This window comes from Dermochelys coriacea, chromosome 10, assembly GCF_009764565.3.
Source record: "Dermochelys coriacea isolate rDerCor1 chromosome 10, rDerCor1.pri.v4, whole genome shotgun sequence".
Taxonomy (NCBI): Eukaryota; Metazoa; Chordata; order Testudines; family Dermochelyidae; genus Dermochelys; species Dermochelys coriacea.
In genome coordinates, this window is record NC_050077.1 from 57,531,344 (window position 1) to 57,557,200 (window position 25,857).

Sequence of the window (25,857 nt, forward strand, 5' to 3'; positions counted from 1 at the left end):
GTTATAAAGAATCTGTTCCTGGAAAACAAGAAGCAATGTGGCTAGGAAACATGCAGGAGGCAATTCATGGGAGAATCTTGATGTCTAGGAGAGAGATTCTTTATCAGATTTTCAAAGGGCATATTGTTAAGTTCTCAATAGACAGGAAGATCATGAAGATCTCTCAGGAGGTGAACTACAAGATGCTGTTTGGGGAAATACCTGGGAGGACAGAGCTGAAATTTCAGAAGGTTCAGTGATTCAAGTCTGAAAAGGTTTCTGAAGCTTTGGATGCATATATGAAGGGATCTGGTCTCTAGGCTTTGGAACATCGGCTGGAAATCTCACAAGATCAGGTTCACTCTCTATTTTAGCCTACCTGTAAACACCACATTTAAAAGTGTTTTTGGGGTTTGTTTGGTGTGTCTGCTTCTGCTCCTGGCTGAAACCAGGAAGTGCAGAAGTGTACAAGTGTTTTTTTTTTTTTAAAGTTTATACATATATTAGAGGGCAAGTTCTTTGGGGCTGGGGGTTTGTAGTACCTAGCAAAACAGAGCTCTAATCCTAATCTGAGTGCTTTGGACCCTACTATAATATAAATAATAATAGCTTTGAAAATGCTAAAAAGTTTTGAAAATTCAGCAACAGGTTGTCTCAGGCTAGGGTTTTCAAAGCCTAATAGTTGGGGACCTAACTCCCATTTTTGCCTTTGAAAATACACCCCCTTTTTTGTTCTTATTTTTTTATTTGTATTACCCTATTGTCTTTGTCTTTGGAAAATTGTGTTTTCATCAAAGCTCCGCCATCAAAGCCTGCAGACTAGGAGCCCTAGTTATGGACTGGGACCTCATAGTGCTAATGCACAGTAGGAGATGAAGCCTAGGACCTGAAGGGATGTTGTGTTCAAATTCAACATATGTAGCAGAATCCTGATTTAGGGCCCAATCCTGTGAGCTGCTGAACATCTCACGAGAGTTGCTAGCACTCCACTACCATTGGAACCAGTGCTTTATAGGATCAGGTTCTTAAGGATAAGTTGATCCTTACTGATTAGAAGACTCTCCATTTTGTGATTAACTCTTGTGTTAGGGTAGGAAGCTATTCCCATCTAATTCAGTGGGAGGTTTACCATTGACCTCAATAGGAGCAGGTATTATCTCTGAATATTTTATTTTTAAGGGCTAATAATAATGAATTCAAGTCACAAGAGGAATTGTGTATTGAATTTTTCCCACCAAATTTTAGCAAGTAAAATTTCACCCATTTCTCTAACTATAACACTGAACAATTGGTTCTAGTAACAACCACATTTCTAACACAGAAAAGAGTTATTTCATGACAATCCATTTGTGGTACCTCCACTTATACACTCATTTTATTAAATGGAAAAGGCTTTTTAGATACTTGAGGCACTTAGCATTTGGCTGCTTGCCACTTTATCCACCTGAAATGTTTTTTCCCCCTCTCTTAGCTGCCAAGTACTATGTCACATGTTGTTTTTAGACGATAGTCACCTTGCCATGTTATTTAATGACTTGTAATAGATTATTCATCCCACTCTGTTAGTGAGTATTTAGCCCTGCAGACTGGAAGGCATGCTACATTTTGTAACGTTTGAATACTAAAAAGTTTGTTGTCCTGAAAGGTTTTAATGGGGAGAGTGATCGGGAGAGTTTCTATAGTCCACAGCCATTAAGAAGTTACCACTGGCTTAAAAAGTTATACTGCATAACTCTGGTCAATGTGTGAGCTGTTAACCTTCACTATTCAAATTAACAGATTCAAATTAACACTAAACTGCGCTGTTAGAATTTACAAGCCAAATAAGTTTCATTTAATTTTTCCAATGTCAAATTATGCATATGTAAGCGAGGGAATAGTCCCGCTATTGCGGGGAACTTTCCTGGCTTCTGCACTACCCCAGTGAAGTGGGCTAGCGAAAGGATCTGAGTCGTCGCTCCCACTTTCTTTACCCAGTGGCCTCCTTGCCCTTGAGGACTCCCCTTCTACTCACCTGTCTGGCAGAGTCCTCGTAACCCCAACAAGGCTGGGCCCAGGAATCCTGGGGGGCTCGACCCCCAACCCTGCTGTGGTCATCTAGGACAGGGTCTAGGGTGTCCCCACTTCGGGGTACTCTCTCTGCACTGGGCACTTCTCTGACCCACTGACCATTACATACAAGTTAAAGCAAATGCAAGTCATTTAATCAACAATTAATTTTAAAAAGAATAAGGAAAAATGGGAAAGGTTAAAGGAAACACATTAACCCGCTCTGTGGCAGGGAATATCACAAACAGTGTCTCTGGAACGTCAGGGCAGTTCACAGCCTTCTTTTCAGGCCCTGGCTTTGCTGCAGGGATGCTGTGGGTTGGACACTTGCTCTGGTGGTGGCCACACGCTCTCAGGCTCTCAGTGGTAGGACCCTTCTTCCCAGTGTTGACCCCGCCCTGTCAGGGTTATGATCCAAGCCTGGCCTGCAGAGCCTCTTGGCTGAGGCGTCTCCCTGTGCTGGGCCTGCTGCCCAGGGTCTCCCTCGGTCTCCCCAGCTGCTCACCGCACCCAGTTGCACCACTCTGTCTCAGCGCTGCTACTGCTCCTGCTCTGCCTCCAGCTCCCTGGGCTACTTCTTTGGCCCCTCTGCCTCTGGTTGCTGCAGCTCTGCTCCCAGGACAGGTCTGCTCTGCATGCTGCTTCTGTGACTCTGCTCCCAGCACTGACCTGCTTCCTGGGCTTCTTTTCTGGCCCCTCTGCTCTGGCTGCTGCAGCTCTGCTCCTAGGGCAAGTCTGCTCTCTCTGGGCTGTGCCTCTGGCTTTGGGGCTGCAGCTCTGCTCCCAGGACAGGGTCTGCTCTCTCTGAATCTGGCACAGCTCTGCTCCCCAGCTCAGCTTGGACTCCTGCTTTCTCCTTAGCTTGGCCCCACTCTGTCTGACCCAGGCAAATCCAGCTCACACAGAGGACGGGACCTTCCTGACTCCCTGATTAGCCTGCCTGCCCTGTCATTCAGGCTGACCTGGAGCATTGGCCTCTCCCCGTTGTTCCTGGGGGCTTTCAGTCTCAGGGTCCTGATTCCCCATTGATCCTTTCCCCTTTTTAGTACTGGGAGCTAGCAACTAAAACACCCCCACTGAATGTTAGTAAGAAGACAACAGTCCCCTTACACATAGCATTTACCATCAGACTAATTTTGTTCCCTTACATGGGATGCCATCATATCAGATCCTTATTTAATCAGTTATACCATTAAAAGATATTTAATCATCAAATTTATAAATTTTAGCAGGTTTACCTCTAACAACCCTACTTCAAACCAGTTTTCATATACTGTATGAAAATGACTGGTAAAGAGGAAACTGTGTCTTTCTCACCTCTTTCATCACAGAGCTTATTCAGGAGTAGTTGCATTATCTGCTGCAACTGTTCTCTGGACACCTGTCTCTGAAGAAGTGCTATGTGATATCAAACAAAACAGTTTTTGCCAAAATGATATTTTAAATGGCAGAAGAAAATGCATTTTAAACTTTACTTTTATTTAATATAAATACCAAAAATATATTATAAATGTGATGTCATAGTGCAAAATTGTTTCACTTATGGTATGACTATGAGTAATTAACAAATTATGCCACTTAAGCAGTGCAAGTAATCAAAGGAAGTCAGGAGAAATCTAAATTTACAGCAGAGGTGCTATACTGTGAAGCTCCACTGTGTAAACGAGTTTAAACTGCAATTTGTTGCCTAATGATATTCTGATTGTGTTTGTGTCAGCATAGAACAGTGTAGTACAATGTGAGTTTGTGTGCCAATGGCAGACCTAATATGATCAGTGTGTGATTAATGGTAAATATTCTGAAAATGTGCTGTGTGTTCATTTAGTACTATCACAAAAATTCACCACTGCTATGTTCTGTATTGATAACACATTTTTAATTTAATACATGGTGCTATATCAATCAGCAGCACTTGCTGCCCATTAAAAATACCTGCTCTTTTTTTTAATGATGTGGTAACTGACTGGGTCATGCCAAGTTTTCTTGCTGTATGCCACCATGAAAGAGTGCTGTGCAGCTCTTGGTTCTCCCTGGCAGACTTGACTTTAAATTTGCTTCCCTTCATCTTAATAAGCTCTGACACCAGCTCTAACTGTTCCCCAGATGGTCTTGCTTTAACTAGGTTCTCTTTTCTTGAAGCCATGCCCTTTTCAGTTTAACAAGTCCCTTATGCATGCATGTACTAGCTCCTCCTTTTGCTTTTGCACCATGTGCTATCCACCCATGAATGTAGCCTATGGTGCATCTTTCCTGTGATAAATGTTGCATTTCTTGAGTGAAATCATGACCACATTGAAGTCAGTGGGATGTTTGCCATTCACTTCAATATGGCTGGGGTTTCACCCTGTATTTCCAGTTCCTGTCAAATATAAGTCCCCAGTCTACTCCCCAAAGAAAGGAAGTATTCCTTCATTTTATGATTTTATATGCTTATTCAGCAAGCAACAGGGTGTCAGTGAAGTCCTAGTCAAGCTGGAGTATCCTTCTTAAGAAATCACAGTGAAGATGGCACTGTTGTTTGTTTGTTTTCCTGTATCTTCCTGTGTTCTTTCCCTACAGCTCTCTCTTTGGGGCAGGTCCAAACAAAATGTTTGAGTGATTCTCATACTTTATATCCATTTTAATATAAGGGTAGTCAAATTGTGTCCATCTGGTGAAGATTTTTTTGTGGTTTTGAAGCAATTAAGTAGGACTTAGGACATTGTTCCCTCAGTCCATAAGGCCCTTAGAATATGAAATAGATAAGCTACATTAAATCTAACATCTATCAATGTTACTGCCAGATTTTGAGAGGTTTATGGGAAGAATATTTTTGTATGAAACTTTTTATTAATACATAGCCTACATACTATAGGGATGGATGAATGGTTTAAGGTAGATAACCAGCCAGTATACAATTTTTTTCACCTGTTCAAGTTTTCGAATGTAAACTAGTTAGCAAAAAAAAAAGGTTGTATAAGGTAGTATTGGAAAAGAATCCCAAATCACTCTATGGATCTGGAAATTATCAGGGTTCTCTGAATTCCAAAGGGCACTCTGGTTATGCTGTTCCCTTCCTCATAAGGTCAGAAGGGACCATCATGATCTTCTAGACTGACCTCCTGCACATTGCAGGCCACAGATCCTCACCCAGTCCTCAAATAGACTTCTGACCCCTGGCTGAGTTACTGAAGTCGTCAATTCAGGGTTTAAAGACTTCAAGATACAAAGAATTCACCATTTACACTAGTTTAAACCTGCAAATGACCCATGACACACGCTGCAGAGGAAGGCAAAAAAAATTCAGGGTCTCAGCCAATCTGACCTGGGGGAGAAATTGTCCACAATTAGAGCTGTAGCTGCTCAGCACTCTTGCAAATCAAACCCTTTAGATCAGTGGTTCTCAACCTATTTACCATTGGGGGTCGCAATACTAGCTGTATGGCCCTGAAGATGTGACATGGGCCGCAGCTGAATGCTGATTGGGCCAAGGGTTAAAAGCCACTGCTATAGATGTATTACATTTGTGCAACTATACAAGGATGCCCAGATGCCATGGCTGCATCATGAAGCCAAGAAGTGCAAGGTTATAACTGTATTTTAAATTGCTTTTATTGTTTTGATTATAGTAAATTTTTTGTAAGAGTTGGCAAATGAGTCCTACCTCCATGCTTACCCTGAGCACCTGCACAACCAAAACCTTTGCCATGCCAATTTGATACTGTTCCTCTTTACATAAATATATAGAGAGAGGTCTCAGTCAAAACTCCGAGTGATTTCAGTGGGAGTTAGAATTATATGAAGACTGCAGGAGCTAATGTATGGGTAGATAATTTTTTTCATAGGTATGAATTTTAGAGCCCTTTCTGTCCTTAGATATGGCAAACTGCCTGGAACATCTGCCATGTCTTGCAGCACATGGATTTTTTTTAACGTAATAAGTTAACAAGTAATTAACCTTACCTCTTTTTCCCTACAGAATAAAACATATCAAGAATTTTAATTAAAAAAAAAGAATTAGCCAGAGTTACATTACCAGGCAGGATTTATAAGACTCACCGTTAAATGTTTCAGAAACTTAATTGGTTACAATTGGCACTTAACAGGAAAAGAACCTGGCATTGCTTTATGCTTAGGCTTAGCAGAATTGGATTTTTAATTCTTTATAATTTTGATGGATATTGGTTTATTTTTAAGCATCTTTTCAATTTTAATTGATTTAAATTTTTCACAGTTGTATGGAATTATGGGGAGGCAATAATTATTTAATGACAGTAGATGGTGAGATTCAAAAAGTTAAAGCTTTATAACTGTTAACATCATATGTCAAAATCAAACTCTTAAGTTCTTAAGCAGCATTTTTCCTACTTTGCTATCTCTATGTTTTGATTACTATCAATGGAAATATTTTTTCATCAGGCTGTGTTTGTACAGTGAAATAGATGTTTATTGATATTTACCAATAAAAATCTAATCCTGCCAAGCCTACACATGCTATACGAAACCTCTGCTATCCACCCACTCCATCTCCAAACTACACAAGTATGTTATGTCCCTAAACTTCACAATAAGTGTCCCCCTGTGAATAATTCAATGCATGGAATTATGTTTCTGTTGAAAACCGTTTGGCATCTTTACTATTGATGTTTCAATAGGATTTACAAAATTTCATATGCTTATTCTAAAGATTTATTCCTCTTCAAAATGCACAGCAAAGCATTTTTCTTTTCTGATTTGATGTGTGTCCATATGATAGCATGTGATGCTAGCCCACGATATTGTTCTTGTGATCCATTGTTTAATATATTCCCTCTATACTGTCAAGTGCATTAATATCTTCTGTTTCAATGTACTTTTCTTGTTCAATGATTGTTATACCGTAATGTTTTGTATCATCTGTATGTTATACTGTTTGCTGACATTATGTAATACCTCGGCATGTGTATTCTTCATGATACCTAGACATAGACAACATGGTGTTAGGGTTTAGTTTTGATTATTGATTAACATTAGATTATTCAGCTTAAACAGTTTAATAAACATAGGTAAACCAGCACAGAGAAGTTGTGCTTCACCAGCTCTGGGGAACAGGCTTGCAGCAATCACAGCTTATGTCTTTTGTCTGTGTCTGTTTCAAAGTATGTCATGTGACTGAGACCAGGGAAATAAAAGGGCATTCTCTTGCCAATACTCTTTTTATAGTTCTATTTTACTGTATTTTCAGTCTTGTCAACTTTTGCAATTTTTGTTTGTGAAGTTGGTGATTTAAAGCACCAGCTCCTGGAAGCCACTGACTATTTGGGATTCTTAGCTGTGCTTTTTTTAAGTAAGTTTCTACCCCTTACGATTGTGGAGAAAAGCCTGAAAATGTGAACTGGGTAAGCCCTAAAGGCACAGAAGCCAGAAGACAACCCACATATTTAAAAGAACCCAACCCATATCTTTAAAAAAAATCATGGAAATCAATGGGCAATGAACATGTTGTTTACAGAACTTTACTCTTTAGTGCTACATTATTTGTTTTAAATTGTTTCCTATTCTTCTCGGCATCAGAGGCAGGAGAAGCAGAATAGAATCTGCAAGCATCAGGACAAGAGCTCTGAAACATTATCATTTAAAGAATCACAGGTTTCAGAGTAGCAGCCGTGTTAGTCTGTATTCGCAAAAAGAAAAGGAGTACTTGTGGCACCTTGGAGACTAACAAATTTATTAGAGCATAAGCTTTCGTGAGCTACAGCTTGTAGCTCACGAAAGCTTATGCTCTAATAAATTTGTTAGTCTCTAAGGTGCCACAAGTACTCCTTATCATTTAAAGAAGTTTTCAAAGCTGAACTTGGAAAAATGAATGTTTTTTAAGATACCCGAAGTTCAGTTTCTATTTTATATCACATTGAGCTTTCCCCCATTAATTCCTCGCCCAAACAAAAATGTTGATGAGAATTTGAAGTCTGAGATGGTACAATCGACGCAAAGTATTGTTGAAGGGTATTATAAACTATGCAGCGGTATTTAAGAAGCTGACAAATAGGGCAGATGAAATCATCAGTAGATTGTGCCTTATTGAAGAATCTGCTAATGCTCTTTATACTCTTTCATACTTTGGCTAAAAATATTAGCACTATAACATTTCTAGATGGAGGGCAGTAGAGGTGATAGATGCAAGGTGATCAAAACACAGTAGGAGGCACATTTGGTTGGTTTCCAGACAGCCATCTTTCTACAGCTTTATTATTAACAATAATTTAATCTTTGCCAGCACTTTTTTCATTTCCGAGCTCTTGATGTGCAGATTATTTTTTAAAAGTAACTGTGTAAGAAAAATATTCCGATCATAAAGTTAAACCTTTATTAGAAGTGTTGCATATTAAAAATGATGAAACCCCAGGATCAATACAGTTTGCAAAGCAGCCCTGTACTTCAGGTGTTTGAATTAAAATGTAACAGCTGTAAATAGCATGTTGCTTATAGTCATTTTCTTTTTGTCAGTATTTTGTAATAATCCATATTTAATAGTTTGTGAATCTGAACTTTGCCTCCCAGAAATATGTGAGGAAAGAGAATATACTTGTATGGCTAAACTAAAAAAAATTATGTGAAATATATTATTTGGTTCAGCCAACATCCATAGGTACAGAAATTCTTTATTTAATAACTGGTGTGTCAAAAAATAAGAGATCCAGGAAACAAATGGACTTAAAATACTTCTCAAGAGGAAATATGTAGCTTACATTACAATAAAATGATAAAATTACAATAAAAATTAGTATATTATTGTGGGGCCAGATCCTGCACCATCATCGTCACTAGTTGGGCCGAGGACCTCAATGTGAGTGGGATCTGGGCCATAAATAGTGAAGGATGTTTTTGCTGGATAACACGTATTCTGAGATACTGCTTGTGCCCTTGAGCATAGTGCTGTGTTGGGAGCAGAAAAGAGCCCTGCCACCCCAGGGGGAGAACCAGGAGAAAGAATGCCTCCAGGAGTTCTCAGATGCAGACAGGTGCATGCCTACTACCACATCCTTTTCTGGCGTGCAGCTTATTAGTCTTTGTAAACTTAAAGTAAACATTGGGTTCTGTGCATGACAGCGGAGTACTTGCCAATCCCAGCCCCTTTTGGAGGATAACTTGTCTAAAAGAATAGTAACAGAGCAGTCTTTATCTTCCGTTGAGAGCAGGGATTACAATGATGGTTGACCGTTACATGGCCTACAAAAGCGGAGGTTTCTTTACGCCTTCTCTCGCATGTAGGTATAATCTGGCCCTAGCTAGACACTTCTATCACTGTTTTTATATTTGCTATATCACATTGTCATAAAGTTATATTTTATTTACAGATATTTAAAATTCACTGCTTACAGTGGAAGGAACCTAGTTGGCTGATATCTAATACCCACATTGCAGTTTATATAGTTTGAAACCTGAATTGTGTAGTGTGACGGGCAAGGCCAGATGGCTATAGAAAATAGTGGGAGATAGCTATATTAGCTCCAGGCTAAACAAATCCCTGGTACCAGGATAAGTGAAATGGCAGCTGCTCCAGGTCAATTAAGACACCTGGGGCCAATTAAGAACTTTCCCGAAGGCAGGGAGAACGCTAGGTTGATTGGGACACCTGAAGCCAATCAGGGGCTGGCTGAAACTAGTTAAAAGCCTCCCAGTTAGTCAGGTGGGTGTGTATGTCAGGAGCTGTGGGAGGAAGTTGTGCGGTTGGAGAGGCTGAGTAGTACACACCATATCAAGCACAAGGAAGGAGACCCTGAGGTAAGGGTGAAGTGGAGCTGGAGGAAGTAAGGGCTGCTGTGGGGGGAAGTAGCCCAGGGAATTGTACATGTCATGTTTTTAAAAGGTCAGCTACCATAGCTTATACTATTAGGGTCCCTGGGCTAGAGCCCGGAGTAGAGGGTGGGCCCAGGCTCCCCCCGCCCTTTTCCCCCTGATTAATCACTGAGACTGGGAGAGAACAGAGACTGTGCAAGGAAGGATAATTTCTCCTCACCTTCCTTGCTGGTTTATGATGAAAATGGCTCAGTAGACTGTGACCCTTGTCTCTAGAGAAAGAAGGGTTACGTGGAGGGTCACAGTGGGCCTCTGAGGCTAGCAAAATCCACCAGGAAACGCGGGACCCACTGAGGCAAGGCAGAGCTTTGTCTCAGTAGCTATTCATTTCTTTTTAAAGGTAAATAGATTTGTTAAAATGTTTTCTTACATGATCTTAGTGAATAAAGCACAATGAATGGTGTGTACTCTGCTTGAAGAATATCCTTGTGTCGATCGCTCATGAATTACTCACATATCACTTGTTTAAATGTATTTGGTGAATGTGTTTGCCAATTTCCTGAGCCAATAGCATCTCTGGCAAGGGCACTGTATCTGTTACTGAAAGGGTTACTAAGTCCTGTCCAACTGGAATACCCACTTGTTTGTGGTGTTCAGAATACTTATACTCTCCCATTTGATAACACTGAATACTGAGAACCAACATTATGGATTTATTCATTTTCTGCCCATAATTCCACCCCCATCTAGGAAAGAGACCTCTTTTTGATATGAGAAGCAATACTGATAAAAGTTAGTTTTGCCTCTCATCTTCTATATGTGTCAATGTATGATGCAGACCATTTCAAACTCACCTGATGTCACTAACATACCGCAACTTCCATTTTATTTAGATTTGAAAACTGGTAGTTCAAGGTTACCATTGTTTCTTAATAATAAATAAGTGACTATTATTACTAATTCACTATATATAACCATAGTCTATGAGTACTCTTACATAATTCAGTTAAAACAATAATTTCTTATACGTTCCCAGCATGGAGACTTCTCCTAGAAGTAGGTTTCACCAACAAGTTTATACTTGTTCAACTTCCCCAAAGCCAAACTTGTCAGCTGCAATCACTGTCATGGGAAAAGAGAGAGATCCAAAATTTGGGCCTTGCTGTTTAACCTTGTGAAAATCAGCTGCGGAAAGTGCCCTACCCGCTCTGGCTCCTTGGTGTTCTGCTCAGGGCTTCCCTAGTCTGGGAGTAAATGTATTGCTCCAGTGTGGCTGTTGATCTAATACTATACTAGATCAGACCAGGGTCCATCAAGTCCAGTACCCTGTCTGCAACAGTGGCCAAAACCAAATGCTTCAAAGGAAGGTCTATGAATTCTTGCAGCTTTGCATTGAGCAGAGGTTGTCATTGAGCGGTGTACTGTGATGCCTAGGTCCCTGTCTTGGGTTTATACAGTTACTTTCGAACCTGGTAAGGTATAAAGGTAGTTCAATTTTTTCACTCAAGGATGCAATAGGATCTTATTGTTCTATTTTATATATCTCCCTAAATGGTAGATAACCTCATTCTATGCTTAAACTATAGTAGACTCAGGGTGGACTCTTTGGGGTAGAGATTGTCTCTTTTCTATGTATATGTACCATGTCTAGCACAGTGAGACTCCAGTTTTGTTTGGGCCTTTAGGCACAAGTCATAGCAATAAAATGATTGTACTAGGTGTTGGGCATACATAAGAGGTAGGTTCTGCCCCAAAGAGCTTACAATCTAAATAGACTAGGCAGAAAAAGGAATTAGTAGTATTATCCTCCCTTACGGATAGGGAACAATGGTGTTTGCAGATACTTGTCACCCCAAGCAGTTCTATAGAACAGAATTTTGCAGATGTTTGGCAAAATGTGTATTCTGTAAAGGAAAATTAAAGATTTGCCAAAGGCTGCATTAAGAATAATTGGAATATTTGGCAAACCAAGGTATTTTCTGGTTCATAAATTGTAGGGGTGGTGGTAGTTCTTCATAGTATAGTTGTTGTGATAATCTGTATCCACTTCAGTGCTTTACTGTGTCCAAACCACTAAATAAAGATTCACGTGGATGTGGAGGAAGTTCAGGAAACCACTTCCCCGTTATCCATGTGTATTCAATGTACCCGTCTGGCTGGCTGAGACAAAATCACAACATGATATTCCATGAAAAATGAGTTTTCTATTGTAGCTTTGTATTTTTCTCTTCCTGCAGAATAAAATTCACATATTCAAATACGGGTCAGGTTTTTTAGGCTGGTTTTTTTTTTTTTTGCACAAGTATTGATATAATCTGCAATATTTTTTGTTCCAGCAATACTGCCTGATTCCATGAAGTCAGAGAATAAACAACAGTATAATTCAGTTACATGAATTTGTTTGTGTACACTTTTAACAGTCTGAGAGCTAATATGTAAAGGTGATTTTTTTGTGATCAGCATTTGTGTGTATGTGTTTTTTTCTCCCCCCTTACAGCATTGCGGAGTCGATCAGGACGGTCCATCATCAATGGAAACTGGGCAATTGATCGACCCGGGAGATATGAAGGAGGAGGGACTACATTCACATATAAACGCCCAAATGAAATCTCAAGCACTGCAGGGGAGTCCTTTTTAGCAGATGGTCCGACAGATGAGATCTTGGATGTCTATGTAAGTCTGTCAAATTCAGATTAACCTTCCTAGTGGAAAACAAGAGTTCTGGTTTTTATTCACACACGAAACTAAAAACACAAGCAATAACAATACCTTAATTTAGATATTACAATATCCTTTGCTGTTACCTCTGTATTGCCCCAGATCACAGGAAATCTAAACAGTAACAAATATCTGTTACCACCTGAGTTTACTGACCCAGTAAAACCAATTTTACTTGTTGAGTAAAATCAGAGGCAAAGCATACAGTATTCTTTATTTCATGAGAGCTGGATTTCCTCCAGGCACTTTTCTACTGAAGCTAATTTGGCTTGGTTTAGTTTTATAGTTACCCGAATCAAATGTCTGAAGCAGGTCAAGACCTCTGATGGATTCAAGCCTTCTTGGTTCTGTATTTTTTAAATAAATATAAATAAAAGCAACAGTATGTACAAAATGAAGCATTCCTGGGCAGAATTTTAATGGCATGCTTCATTAGGAAATCCTGAGCAGCAGACACTCCACAAAGCAATCGTAGAACCAAATTGCAGTGAAATCCTGGCTCCATTGAAGTCAATGGCAAAAGTATTCAAAGATTCAGTGTTTTTCTGGTATTGTTCAACACTGAAATAAAAATGCAATTGTGGATTATTATAGCATACCATGAAATAAACTGTGCATATAGGCATGCTCATACACACACACACAAATATAAAATAAAATATATTGGCTGAAAAACTACATGTAGTATAGGTACACAGTCTGAATTGATGATATTGGTTGTTTTAATTGGCCAGGGTTTGGTTGTCATTAAACTCAACAAGTGATGGCACATGATAGAAAAATTAGTGCAGTGTATTTTTATAGAAAGTGCACTGGCTCCTACAACTGGAAAAGTTACAAATGGCAAAATGATTAAAAGGTAACAATAATTATTTATTGTATTGCTTTAACAGGGCACAGCGTGGGAGATGGGGATGATTTTTCATTTGTTGGGATGTAAAATTTGGATGTAAAGATAAATGCCCAGAATGCATATTACTAAAAAAATATTATGAGCACTTACATAAAGAATATTGGATGGTGTGAGCTGAGATGTTGTAATGTTTTTATTGCTAAGAAATTGATCCCTAATGTATGATGATTGCATTACCCAGAGAGAAGGCAAAGGAGCCATGCATGACTTATGCAGGTGTTCCCAAATAAGTATCATCAAAAACGTTAGAGCACCTTAAATTAATCATAATAAAATGTATTTTGATTTTTATAGCTCTTATATCTCATGGTTTGTTTGTGTCACTACTATGTATTGATTTAATCTTTGCCTATTTATCTCCCTTCGTTTTTCCCTTCAAGACATCTTATTTGAAAGAAAGAAAACAGCAAGATTGCCGTGGGTTTGGGCACAGCTTAGTGACTTGAACTGTGGGTTATTGCTGTGGACTGGCCCCCTGGTTTGGCATTTTCTCTCCTTCATTATGCTCTCTGTAGGATGTCAGGACCAAGAGAGGCTCATTTGGGCTGGCTGATAGATCAGCATTCTCCCTTTCACTGCACTGTGGGTTGGTTGAAAAGCCATCTGTGCTGTTTTGTCTTAAAATGGGGATTGGAGAGTTAGATAAAAGAAAATCATAGGAGCTTTGTTAATAGCATAATCACCCTGGTACGGGTCCTGACTTTCTAGTTACAGAGAGATAGCTAATATTAACATAAACCAGTTTCCAATTCCTCAACTCCTTGAAACGTACAGTCCTTGTCTTACCATTTCTGAATCTTCCACTTTTCCTTAGCTCCGAACCCTGGGAGCTTTATATGCAGATGAAGGGATATGAAAATATTAATTCCAACTGGCAATCAATCTTTTGTCTCACTTCCTGCTGTCTTTCTTTCATTCTCCAGTTGCACAGGAAAAGGCACCCTAGTTATGTTATAGAAAAGTTTAAACAGATAAAGAACAGAAATTCATATCAGTTTGGTTATGCACATAAAGTAGCTATGCACAAATACAATAAAGCTAAATTGTTACAAAATATTACATTGCCACTAACTCAAAGCAGAACTGTTATAACAGCTCCTTGTGAGCTGTTTTGGGAAGCACTATGGAAGAATCAGGGGAACCATAGGAGAGCTTTCCTTGGAACTACCCAAACTGTAGGGTCCTGATCTGAAGAGCACTCTCGGCTCCCACCGAAGTGAATAGGACTTGAGAGTGCTCAGCACCTTGCAGGACTGGGCACCAAGAGAGTGCATTTTAAAATTGTAGAGAGGTCAGAAGGTCAGCCCTCGTAGAAATCATTACAGGCAGTGCATTCTCATATGATTCCAGAAAGTGGGACGGAGCTCAGAGAAAAAGCAGTTGTTTGCCAGAGGAAACACTTTTCAAAGACAAAGTGATGGACCCTAACTCGGAATAACTCTGTACACTTCAGTGGATTCCAGAATGGCTTTCGGACTGCAAAACAAACCTAGTGCCACAAGTTTGTTGCTGGTGGGTCACAGGGGTGTAGAATGGATTTTCTCTTGGTAACCCTTGCTTTGGCAGAACCAAGGAACTTTTCATGTTCAAGAGGAAGTGTCTGGCTGATAAGAAACCCAGGTATAAGGCACTAACAGCAATCTGAAGTGATGATTTTTTTTAAGACTTTTTTGAATTAAACTGGCTGAGGCGTCTACCAGAGCAATCCAATACCCCTGCAGCCATGTGATCAGCCGCATTATTAAAGTAACCAAGGCCAGGCTAATAGAATCAACAGTACATAGTGTCTATAACTGATAATGCAAGCACCTCTATTCCAACTCCACCAGCATAATGTAGGGCTGCTTAGGGGATTCAAATGGTTTTCCAGGAGACCTAAGTACCTTGCAAGGGCTTTATCATGAAACTCCTAGGTTGGTAAGCACTTATTCACACACCCTCCCATTGATTTCAATGGGATACTCATGTGAGTGCTTGTTAATGTGCATAAGGATTGTACAATTGGGCTCTAAAACCTCTACCCTTTGTTGCTGTCTTTCTTAAAGCAGGCACGCTCAAGGTTCCCAGTGCTAGATAAAAATATTAAAACAAACAAACAAAAAACACCAAACCAACCCTTTTGTCCAACAGTAGAAGAAACGAGGGATCTTTGCTGCATGTTTGGCTATCTGTGGAATGTTCAGTCCAACTGGTTGAAAATGTTTTTGGCAGTTGTTGGGAACACAATTCTATATCAGTGATACAGTCACCACAATGTGTATGTGGACCTCTGTTATCTATTTACTTGAGCATTGTTAAACGACTGCTATATAAATGGAATAGACATACAATTGTTGTTAGCTATTTTTGCTTGCTGCTTTATAAATACTGTGGTGAGTGATATGTGCTGAGCTGCAAGGCTATAAAAGGGGGCAACTTGTGTATATGAGGTAACACAGATGGGTTAATAAAACAAGAATGGCCATAGTGGGGCAGAGCAAAGTTCTATCTAGCCCAGTGTCCTGTCTTCCAACACTGCTCAGTGTCAGATGCTCCAGAATGAACAGAACAGGGCAATTATCGAATGATAATACATAAGTGCTGTTTATGTGTTCTCAACTCAAGTAGAACTGACAATCATTTGAGGAGAGAGCTAGCGGGGTTTGGAGCATTTGGATTTGGACCCTTCCCTTTCTTTCTTCTCTTTCTTGTTTACCTTTTCTCAGTTATCTGTCAGGTCAGTTATTTCAGACCCAACCCATTTGTCATATGAACCTCTCTCGCCACCTAGTGTTCAGTGAAAGACTCTTAACGACACTGCTGTATTTTCACAATGTGCACCTGTACCAAGAAGACGCATATGATGTAACTGTTCACAGTGAGGATTTTGAGTAACAGCTGTTCCTTCCTATTACAATTTAGTGCAATTTGAAAGCATAGAAACTCATCTTTTCCTTACTAGTCTTAGCCTCTCAGGAACAAATTGTTTATTTTCATATTTCACTGACATGTCCCAAACAAACCTTTGTCTTTTCTAACAGTAGCAATCATCATGCTATTGATTGGTTTAAATGCATATTTCTGTTAAACAGTAATAACCTAACAGGTGGCTTAAGTGAAAGGATGATTATTTTGAATCAGATAACATTTATTTGGCTGTTTTTCCTCGTAGATGATACATCAGCAACCTAATCCAGGTATACATTACGAGTATATCATTCCAGAAGCCAACGTCATTAGCCCTCAGTTGCCTCCTCACAGAAGGCCAGGTAAATCATCATTGCATTAAGCACATTCTGTAACATTATGGGCCAATAGTAATATTCTGGCCTCACTGAAGTCGATGGAAGTTTTGTCATTGACTTCATGGGGCCAGGATTTCACCCCCGATGTTCAGATGGTATAAAGCAGTGTAACTCCATGGACTCTAATGGAGTTACTCTGATTTGCTCCAGCCTAGGATCTTGTTCTTTATTTTTATTTTGAAGGTAATTTTGTCTTTAACGTGTCACATGGGATAAGAACACACCGTGACTTTTCCTTGCTCAGTTACTGTTGTGAGCTGAATTGCTGTGCCTGTATTTCAGAAATTAAAATACTTTTTCTTTCTTTTTGGAGATTGATATTTTGAAGGTTTTCAAAATTCAGAGATTGCAACAACCTTTCCCAGCTTCTCTCTCTCAATCCTATGGAAATTTCTACGCCCCCAAAGCTAAAATGTCTCTAGACAGAATGTATTTTAAATTCTATAGCATGGAGGTGTGTTAAATGTAACAGTAATTCTGAAAAAAAGAAAAAAGAAAGAAAATTGGCAGGCAAGTTTGGTACTATTTCTCATGGTTTTTGATTCTCCTTGTCAGATTTGTATTGGTTCTATAGTCTGTTTCTTAATGAGGAGTGGCTGGAATTTGACATTAAGAGGTACAGAATATGGAGCATGATGAAAAAACAAATTCTTGGGAAACTTGATTGACATTAGGTACAATGACAGGTTTCAGAGTAGCAGCCGTGTTAGTCTGTATTCGCAAAAAGAAAAGGAGTACTTGTGGCACCTTAGAGACTAACAAATTTATTTGAGCATAAGCTTTCGTGAGCTACAGCTCACTTCGAAGTGAGCTGTAGCTCACGAAAGCTTATGCTCAAATAAATTTGTTAGTCTCTAAGGTGCCACAAGTACTTCTTTTCTTATTAGGTACAATAATTATGCTAGAACATGTCTGGTGAATTTCCACTTTTGTGTATGTGTTTGCTTGCTGAGAATTGGGTGCCTCATTGAAAAGCAGCAAAGTCTTTGTCTGCAGAAAAACCCGGCAAGTCTGTATATGGAGATAAAAGCTATTTCCAAGCTTGACAACTTTGTAGACTATTGTTTCAACTACTAATTAGTGAATGCATTAGCTAATATTTGAAAGAGATGATCACTCTTTTAATTTGCTCTTATTGCCTGTCCTCAGGGGAGCCATTCAATGGTCAGTTAGAACTGACAGATGGTACAAATCACGAAGATGAGAATTTGCATAGGGAGACAGACACTCACACTGGACAGTCAACAGGGACCTTTCCTGTTATTCAGCCAGGAAGGTTTCCTTCTCATCAGCCAGACAACCAGGTCCCTGCTGTGCAGCCATCACGACGAAACCGAGAACACAATTGGAAACAGGTTGGAACAACTGAGTGCACCACTTCGTGTGGGAAAGGTAAATGCTTTACAGTGTATGCACAGTATTTATATTACACACAGGAGGATTCTAGGCCAGAAGAAGAAAAACATGGGGGAAAGAGCATGTTAGAAAACCCAGCAAATCCCTCTGTGCATTAGACATATGTTTGAGCCACTGCTTTCTATTGTTTCTCACTAAGTGAAAGACGGATAAATCTGTAGCACAAAGTGGGTTCCAAATATATGTCAATAAAAATAATTCTAAAATAAAATAAACAGGCCATGGTGCACATAGTTTATAAACAGGCTTGACAGTGTCAAATTTTTTTTTCATTTCAACAGATAATATTAATGTTTATTTTTAAGCATTTTATCAATTAAATTTTTCATAGTTGTGCAAAATTATGGGCTTTAAGATTTTTTTTATATTTTTATCCATTTACATTTTCACAGCTGTGGGAATTTTTTGAGGTGGTCAGTCCATAATTATTTAATGACAGTGATATTCAAAAAGGTAAAGCTTTATAACCATTAAAACAAAAATTGTCAACCCACATCAAAATATCCAAATAAATATCCTTAAACTCTCATAAGTTCTCAAGCAGAATTTTTCTTACTATCCCTATCTGTAAATTTAAATTATTATTGATGGTAATATTTTTCATTGGTTTGTGTGTATGGTGCAATCAACGTTTACTGACATTTACTGATGAAGATGCAATTCTTCCAAGCCTAGTTAAAAAGCAGAATTTGGTATCCATTCCTGAAATGAGAAATATTGCAGTCTTTTATGGCTGAGTACAATTGCCTCAAGTCGCTTTTCTCATGTTTCCCTTATACACTATCATTATCCTCAGCATTCTTTGGTTTCCTTTCCCCATTTGTTTAAATCCTCCATTTTCATTGGTACTTTTTGCACGTCTGTCAATATCTTCCTACTATTTGCCTGGAATGCACCTTTACTTGCAGTGATTCCTTCAGTGCTGTTCAGCTCAGAGCTCCATTTGCCAGTTAGATGCCCTTACAATATGTGGTGTGAATTACAAACTTTTTGAGGGGTTTGACCCCTTTAATTAACCTTTTGCATGATGGGACATAGCTGTTTGAGGCACAAAAGCTGGTTGAACTAGCCAATTGTAGGAACAAAGGTACTGATGCTTTTGACAAACATCAGTGGTATATTCTCCAGAAGCAGTGTGCAGGACCTGAATACTTGAGCAGAAGATGATAGTAGAGTGTGTAGTTTCTAGAGATTTGTGATGTCCAAACACAATTTTTTTTAATGTTTACAGCCTCTCTTGCTGTAGCAGCTGAGTACCCTTTTCCTATTTGGAAATCAACAAATTATATTGAAATATAACCCAAATTGGGGTACTCTAATAAATACTGTCCTTTTTGGAATAAAACTCAAGAATACATAATAAAAACAATCAAAATAAGATATAATCTAAACCAAGTGAAAGTGCCTTCCATCATGCTCTGACTCCTACTCTAGCAGACCTCTGACAGGAGAAAATTCTACTGGTGGGGAAGCTCGCCTGAAAAGTCCTGGCACCAGGCACACTTAACTCCAGGTATTGTCAACACATACCTCCTAGCTGATCTTACTATAAAATGGAGGGGCTTTCTGAGAGCTGAGCCAGTGAGGTATATGACAGGGCTACTGCTATAGCTAACAAAACACAACTCTACGCGTTCCATATAATTTGTTAAGCTGCTGGGAAAATTGTGGTTCTGTTGAGCTAGAATAAAGGAAAATTTAACTCTGGACATAGAGGAAAGGTAATATCTTTGTGGCAGCCAGCATATTCCTGAGGTGAGGAAAGGCAATTAAAGGTGGTGATGTAAAGGGAGTTGATAGCGTATTCTGTTACTGGGAGTACTGAACTGTTAGAGAGATGTGACTGCTCTGCAAACCTATTTGTTCTGTGGAAAAATTGTAGTTAATTTTCTTTAGGGCTCTTTCCTTGCTTCAAGATATGAAACTGAGCTAGTGCATGAAATCTTAATGCTGTGCTGATCCTTATGCACATCATCATCATAATGAATTCAAATTATATCTCTGACAGGAGAGCTGGTAGTTAAGCACACTACATGGATGTTCTCTTTTTTTATTGTTAGTCCCTGCTAGTCCAAGACAATGAATTGGGAAATCTGCCCTACTTGCGGAAATTATGTCAGAACTAAATGTTACAGTACTAAAATCAGGACTCTTGTGAGTCTGACACATTGTGGGGGAGGGCAGTGAACGTAAACCAGAATTATTTTTCTTGGCCCTAGGAAATGGCTTTTAGATTAGGGTATATGGACAGGATCCTCAGCTACTGTAAATAAACAAAAAGAAAAGGAGTACTTGTGGCACCTTAGAGACTAACAAATTTATTAGAGCATAAGCTTTCGTGAGCTACAGCTCACTTCATCGGATGCATTTGGTGGAATTTGCATCGGGTGCATTTGTTTTTTCCACCAAATGCATCCGATGAAGTGAGCTGTAGCTCACGAAAGCTTATGCTCTAATAAATTTGTTAGTCTCTAAGGTGCCACAAGTACTCCTTATCTTTTTGCGAATACAGACTAACACGGCTGCTACTCTGAAACCTGTAAATAGACATAAACTCTCTTGCAATCAGTGAGGATCACCAGCTGAGGATTGGGACCATCATATTTTCTGAAGGTGGAAGCTGAAGTTTCTGTGCAAAGGAATTGTGCATTTGAGTACTCAGATTAAGAAATTCTGCATGCAAATGCAGGTGCACACATCTGTAAGGGTTTTGAGGGGTTTCAGTCATTTTTATAGGAAGAATGTTGGAAACTTTCCTTTGTAATCCCTATGATCAGAATTTTGCTGTTTTTAAATAAATGGCAGTCAGTGGGAAGCAGCTACGAAATCTGAATGCAGATTTAACAGCAGAACACTAGAACAATATAATATCAAAGGAAAGCTTTCAGCATGTTATGGAACTGAGACTTACTCCCTGAAATTAAAGAGGAGGAATGTCTGAAATAAATATTCCTTCCCTAGGTTCTAAGTGGGGTGGGGGGTCAACCTTGTGTCCCAGACTCTACCAAATTTAATTTGGAGCAGTATACTGTACTGGGAGTACTATGATTTGCTGATAGTATGAACAATTTGTTACAAATCTAGTCCTGAGTTACTTGGTTGACTACCTCTGCCCATATAATCCTCCAAGGCAATTGAGGTCCAACAGGTTCTTTACTCTCTCCCAAAGAGAAATGGTAAAGTGAGGCAAAACAATTTGTTGAAACAAAGTTGAAATTTTGAATTTGTTTCCATTTTGAAGAGTTTGTAAAGGAATGAGTTTTTTTTCTTTCTTAAAACCATTCTGAAATTTTTTTTGATAATTTTTGAAATTTTGAAATTTTAGTATTTTCCACTTTTGCCTTTTTTGAAACTGCAAAAAAAAATTGATTTCCATTGTTTCCTTTTCTTTTTCATTTTTTCTTTTCTTCTTTTGCTACTCTATAATTTTTTATAACTTCTTCAACTTCGGGAAGTTATTGACTATCAAAAGGAGGAAAGAAAAGAAGAAACGCCCCTAGACATCATTCATTCTCTTTCATTCCATGGCAGAATGAGATCAAGGAAAGAAGAGAAGAAAATGATTGATTTTTCATTAAAAACTGGAAATACTGCATGTACTTTTCACTGAAGTTTTTGATTTTGAAAAAAGGCCATTTATATTTTTTTAAAATTATTTTTCTGATGAAAAATATCAACCAGCTCTTGTACTAAAGTTCCACCTGATCAGGCTGAGGGTGTAGCTTTCTAGTACCAGGGCCATGCCTGTGGAAACTGCTAACTTCCCCAAACAGAGTAGGGAGGGTATTTCTATGGCACCAACCCTATGCATCAGCCAGAAACAGATGAGACCATATGCCACTGAAGTTTATACACTTCAGGAACCACAGAAACTCCTCCTGAGAGCAAACCCTCTTTCCTGTTCCCCTGTCCTCCAACACAGACTGTGGCTTAGCTGTAAATGGAAACACATTACAGAGAGACCGGTCTGAATATGAAATTTATTAAAAATGATACCGCAGTGTGCAGCATGTTCTTAATTTAAAAAGCAAATTTGTAAAAAAAGCTAATGAGTAAAGCACCATGCTGATTGCTAAATTATCTACTTTCTACTAGAACTGGAAGAAGGAAGATGGCTCTGTATACAATTTTATTGTAAATTAGCATTTCAGATGCAAAACTTCGCATTTAAATATATTGCTGAATGAATTTAAATTTGGCAGATGTGTAAGCTTTTAATTTCCTTTATTACAAATGCCATATTTTGCTGTATGTCAGCCAACAGTTATCATTAATCAGAACCACACTTATTTTATTTAAACCATGGGCATGAGTTAAAGCTAGTACAAAACTTTAGTGCAAGATCAATTAAAACTAATAGCCATCTGAATGTATTGCGCATGCTCTCTCTCTCTCGCTCGCTCTCTCGCAGCTAACCTCCCGGTTAGATGAAGAAAAATGTACATTTTGTAAATACGGGATGAGGTGCAGGAGTCTGCAGAAAATCTGTTACACAGTTAAAAACTTTTAAGTAATCACCAAAAGGTACCATTAAAATTGAGATTTAGAACACTGGGAGGTAGGAATGTGGGGCTAGTTAACAACAGATGCTAGACTTAGACTGCAGATTCAAGTGTATAATTAGATATAGAAGGAGCTGGAGCAGACTAAGCATTCAGTCCAATGGCATAAGATCTGCATTGTCAGCAATCATGTAAGCCAGTTGCAGTATCGATGGACTCTTAGCATCTAACTTATACCACATTAGCCAAGATATTCAGGCTGTTGCTATTACAGTATTACCATTTTGTTCACTCCTCCCTGCCACATACGCCAAAAGGAAAGAGACAGCTGCATGTTGTCAGCAAATTATCCAGTTTCAGAGTTGTGCAGGCTTTTAGCCATGTGACTTGTTTGGACTTTTACAATGAGTCATACAGCTTTGAACTCTGCACATGTGCGTGTTTCATATGTTACATGCTGGGTAACAACAGGAGAGTACTCTATGTTTCTACAATAAAGAGAGCTATTTACAGAGGTGCAGCTAGCATTCTAGCCAATTGCACACAGGCTGGCTTTCTGGTGCCTCCTGCAACCTGGGCTCCTCCCTCTAAATTCCATGCAGGTCGCTGCACTGTGGACCCATAGTTTGGTTCGAAAGTAGAGGCAAGCATATTTGGTGATGGAAGGAAGGAATTAAGCAGCAACTCTAACATCTTGTGCCTTACTTTCTCACATCTCTCTTGTAAGGATTTGCTTCTCTTTACTCTGAGAATGTAAATCCTCTTGGTGTTTGGTCTAGACCAGTGGTTCTCAAACTTTTTTTTTTCCGCAGACCGCTTGAAAATTGCTGAGGGTCTCGGTGGACCACTTAATGATCTTTCCAACTGTTGTTTGTACCCGTTAGCTAACTATGTAAAGTGCTTTGGATAAAAGCGCTATATATAAAAAAAACCTTCATAATAATTAACGATTTTTTGTTCTATAAATAATAGCGCACAACTCATATTTTCATATCAGTAGTCTTACCTGTGCCCTCTCTCCCCCGCTGCAGCAGCCCCTGAGCTGGGGCTGGGAAGAAGAGAGGTCTCTCCCTCTCTCCCCCACCAGAGCAGCCACAGAGCTGAGGCTGGGAAGGAGGGCCATCTCTCCCACGCAGCTGCAGCCCTGGAGCTGGAGCAAATCGCCTCTTTCTCTGGCCACCACAGCCTTGCATGTCCTAAATTCCCTCCACCCCCTCTTCTCACCCCACTGCCCCCTCCCAGCTACCCTCAATTCCCCCCAAGACCACCACTCACCTTACATGTGCATCTTCTCCAGGGTCTAGGCACCTAATTAATGGAGCCATGCTTGCGCAGCTCGACTAATTAGGTGGGTGGCCCTTCGTTCTCTCCTGTGCGGCCGCCCAGGCACATGCCTTAGAGGAACTATCTGCGGACCTCCTGAATGGAGCTCGTGGACCACAGTTTGAGAATCTCTGGTCTAGACTGACCTTGTAGAGGATTGTGCCTTCAAGAAACCTGATGCATCATGAAGAATGGCTGGTGTTGGGTAAGGGTGAGAGATGTGCAATGTGACCTCTGGAAAGCTGCAACAAAAGTCTGCTTGCTGAAACATAAACATTGTCTGATAGTTGTCTGTGTGTCTGATAATGAACTGGGGACTCTACAGACATTTGTATTCTCTTCTCTTCAGGTTGTATACTATTCTTCCCTAAATTCTCAAACACAGCAACTGTTAACATAAATGTGAGTCAGTATAATTTTTCCCAGAAACAAAGGTCTACCCCAGCTATCACTTAGGCCCATGGCAAAACTTCCATTGTTTTCAATTGAAACAGGATCAGACCCTAAATTTGGGGAAGAGAGTTACTAAGATACGGACAGCATATCAGGATATGTCTGTGGAAAGAAGGGCAAACGATTTATCTGCATTTCTGTTTGAATTATGTGTTTTGTTTGTGGTCAGTTCATTTTGGGGTATAAACACACTTAACTCTAACCTAAGCAGATCAGAGTTTATTTTCACACTCCATTATTTCTTTTTTCCCCACCCATCAGTCTCCACACTAACTGGGCCTCAGTATTCAAAAGTTGCTAATGATTTGGGGTGCTTCACCTTATGATGCCCAACTTGAGATAACTGAAAATGGCCTAATTTTCACAGGGCTCGTACTCAGCCAATTTAGTGTAGCCCCCAAGAAGAATTAGAATAAATTGGGTAGAGGCATGGATGGAGAAGTTTGACATGGATCTTCTTTGGAACAGAGCAGCAGGAATGAGAAAAAGCTGTGTGGGCTTTGAGGGAGTTTGTACAAACTCTTCTTTGAGCTCAGAACTAGAGCTGCATGACTCACTGAGCTGCTGGAATTGGTGAAAATTCTCTGTACCAGAATAATGGAAGTGACACACTTAGCATTTTGGTCTGAATTTTTCACCATCACGAGAGACAGGTTACACAAGCAAAGGAAATCACCGCCTTTCTGTCTAAGTGCAAAACTTAGCTAAAGAGACTGAGCAGTTAAAAAAGGAGAGAAATAATACTTAACCTCTATCCAGCACTTGTCATCCCTAAAGCATTAATTCATGAAGCCTCAAAACACTCCAATGAGATAGGTATTATTTTTATATCAGGGTAAGTCACTTGCCCAAAAGCAAAAAGAAAAGGAATCTGACTTAAAGGCTGGATTAGTGCACACAAGTTCCTGCTCCCAGTCCTGTATTCAGGCTGCTAGATTGCATTTTTTAAATCAACTGCAGGCTGAGGCTAGGAACAGTTCTTCCCATAAACATTTAATGGAGCAAAACCACAACATTTTCTCAGCCTCTCTTGCAATGTTGTGCTGTGGTGTCTGTTTGCAGTTGACGTATTGCTGTAAGCAGCAAAGCATTCAGATTTCACTTATGTTTATTTGAATTTATGTACAATGGATAAACTTCTAATCTGGACCATTTTCCTTATCCAGTTGCTCTCTTGTGTTTAGGTTTTCTGCACCAGATCCTGTTGCTGTAGCTAAGTCATGTGTATGTTGAATGTTTTCTTTTTATCTGCACTACTTATTATTGGTTTGTTTTTTGTTTTTTTGTTTGTTTTTTTTTTGCCATTTCAGGGTTGCAATACCCAATCTTCCGCTGTGTAAATAGAATCTCTCATGAGGAGGTGTCTGAGAGCTATTGTGACACCAGCACCAAGCCCACGCCAGAAGAAGAAGCCTGCAACATCTTCCCATGCCCAGCCTTGTAAGATAGTGCCAGAAAATAC

General features: G+C 39.4%; 1 protein-coding gene across 4 annotated transcripts in view; it reads left to right on the forward strand.

Annotated features, from left to right (window-relative positions):
* The window catches only part of THSD4 (thrombospondin type 1 domain containing 4), a 600,466-nt gene that overhangs the window by 521,073 nt on the left and 53,536 nt on the right, over positions 1-25,857 (forward strand). For all 4 annotated transcript variants that reach the window (XM_043493644.1, XM_038420562.2, XM_043493645.1 and 1 more), the window contains 4 exons: positions 12,284-12,459; positions 16,569-16,665; positions 17,851-18,093; positions 25,706-25,835. In XM_043493644.1, coding sequence (XP_043349579.1) covers positions 12,284-12,459; positions 16,569-16,665; positions 17,851-18,093; positions 25,706-25,835 — 646 coding nt within the window. The remainder of the gene's footprint in view (positions 1-12,283; positions 12,460-16,568; positions 16,666-17,850; positions 18,094-25,705; positions 25,836-25,857) is intronic.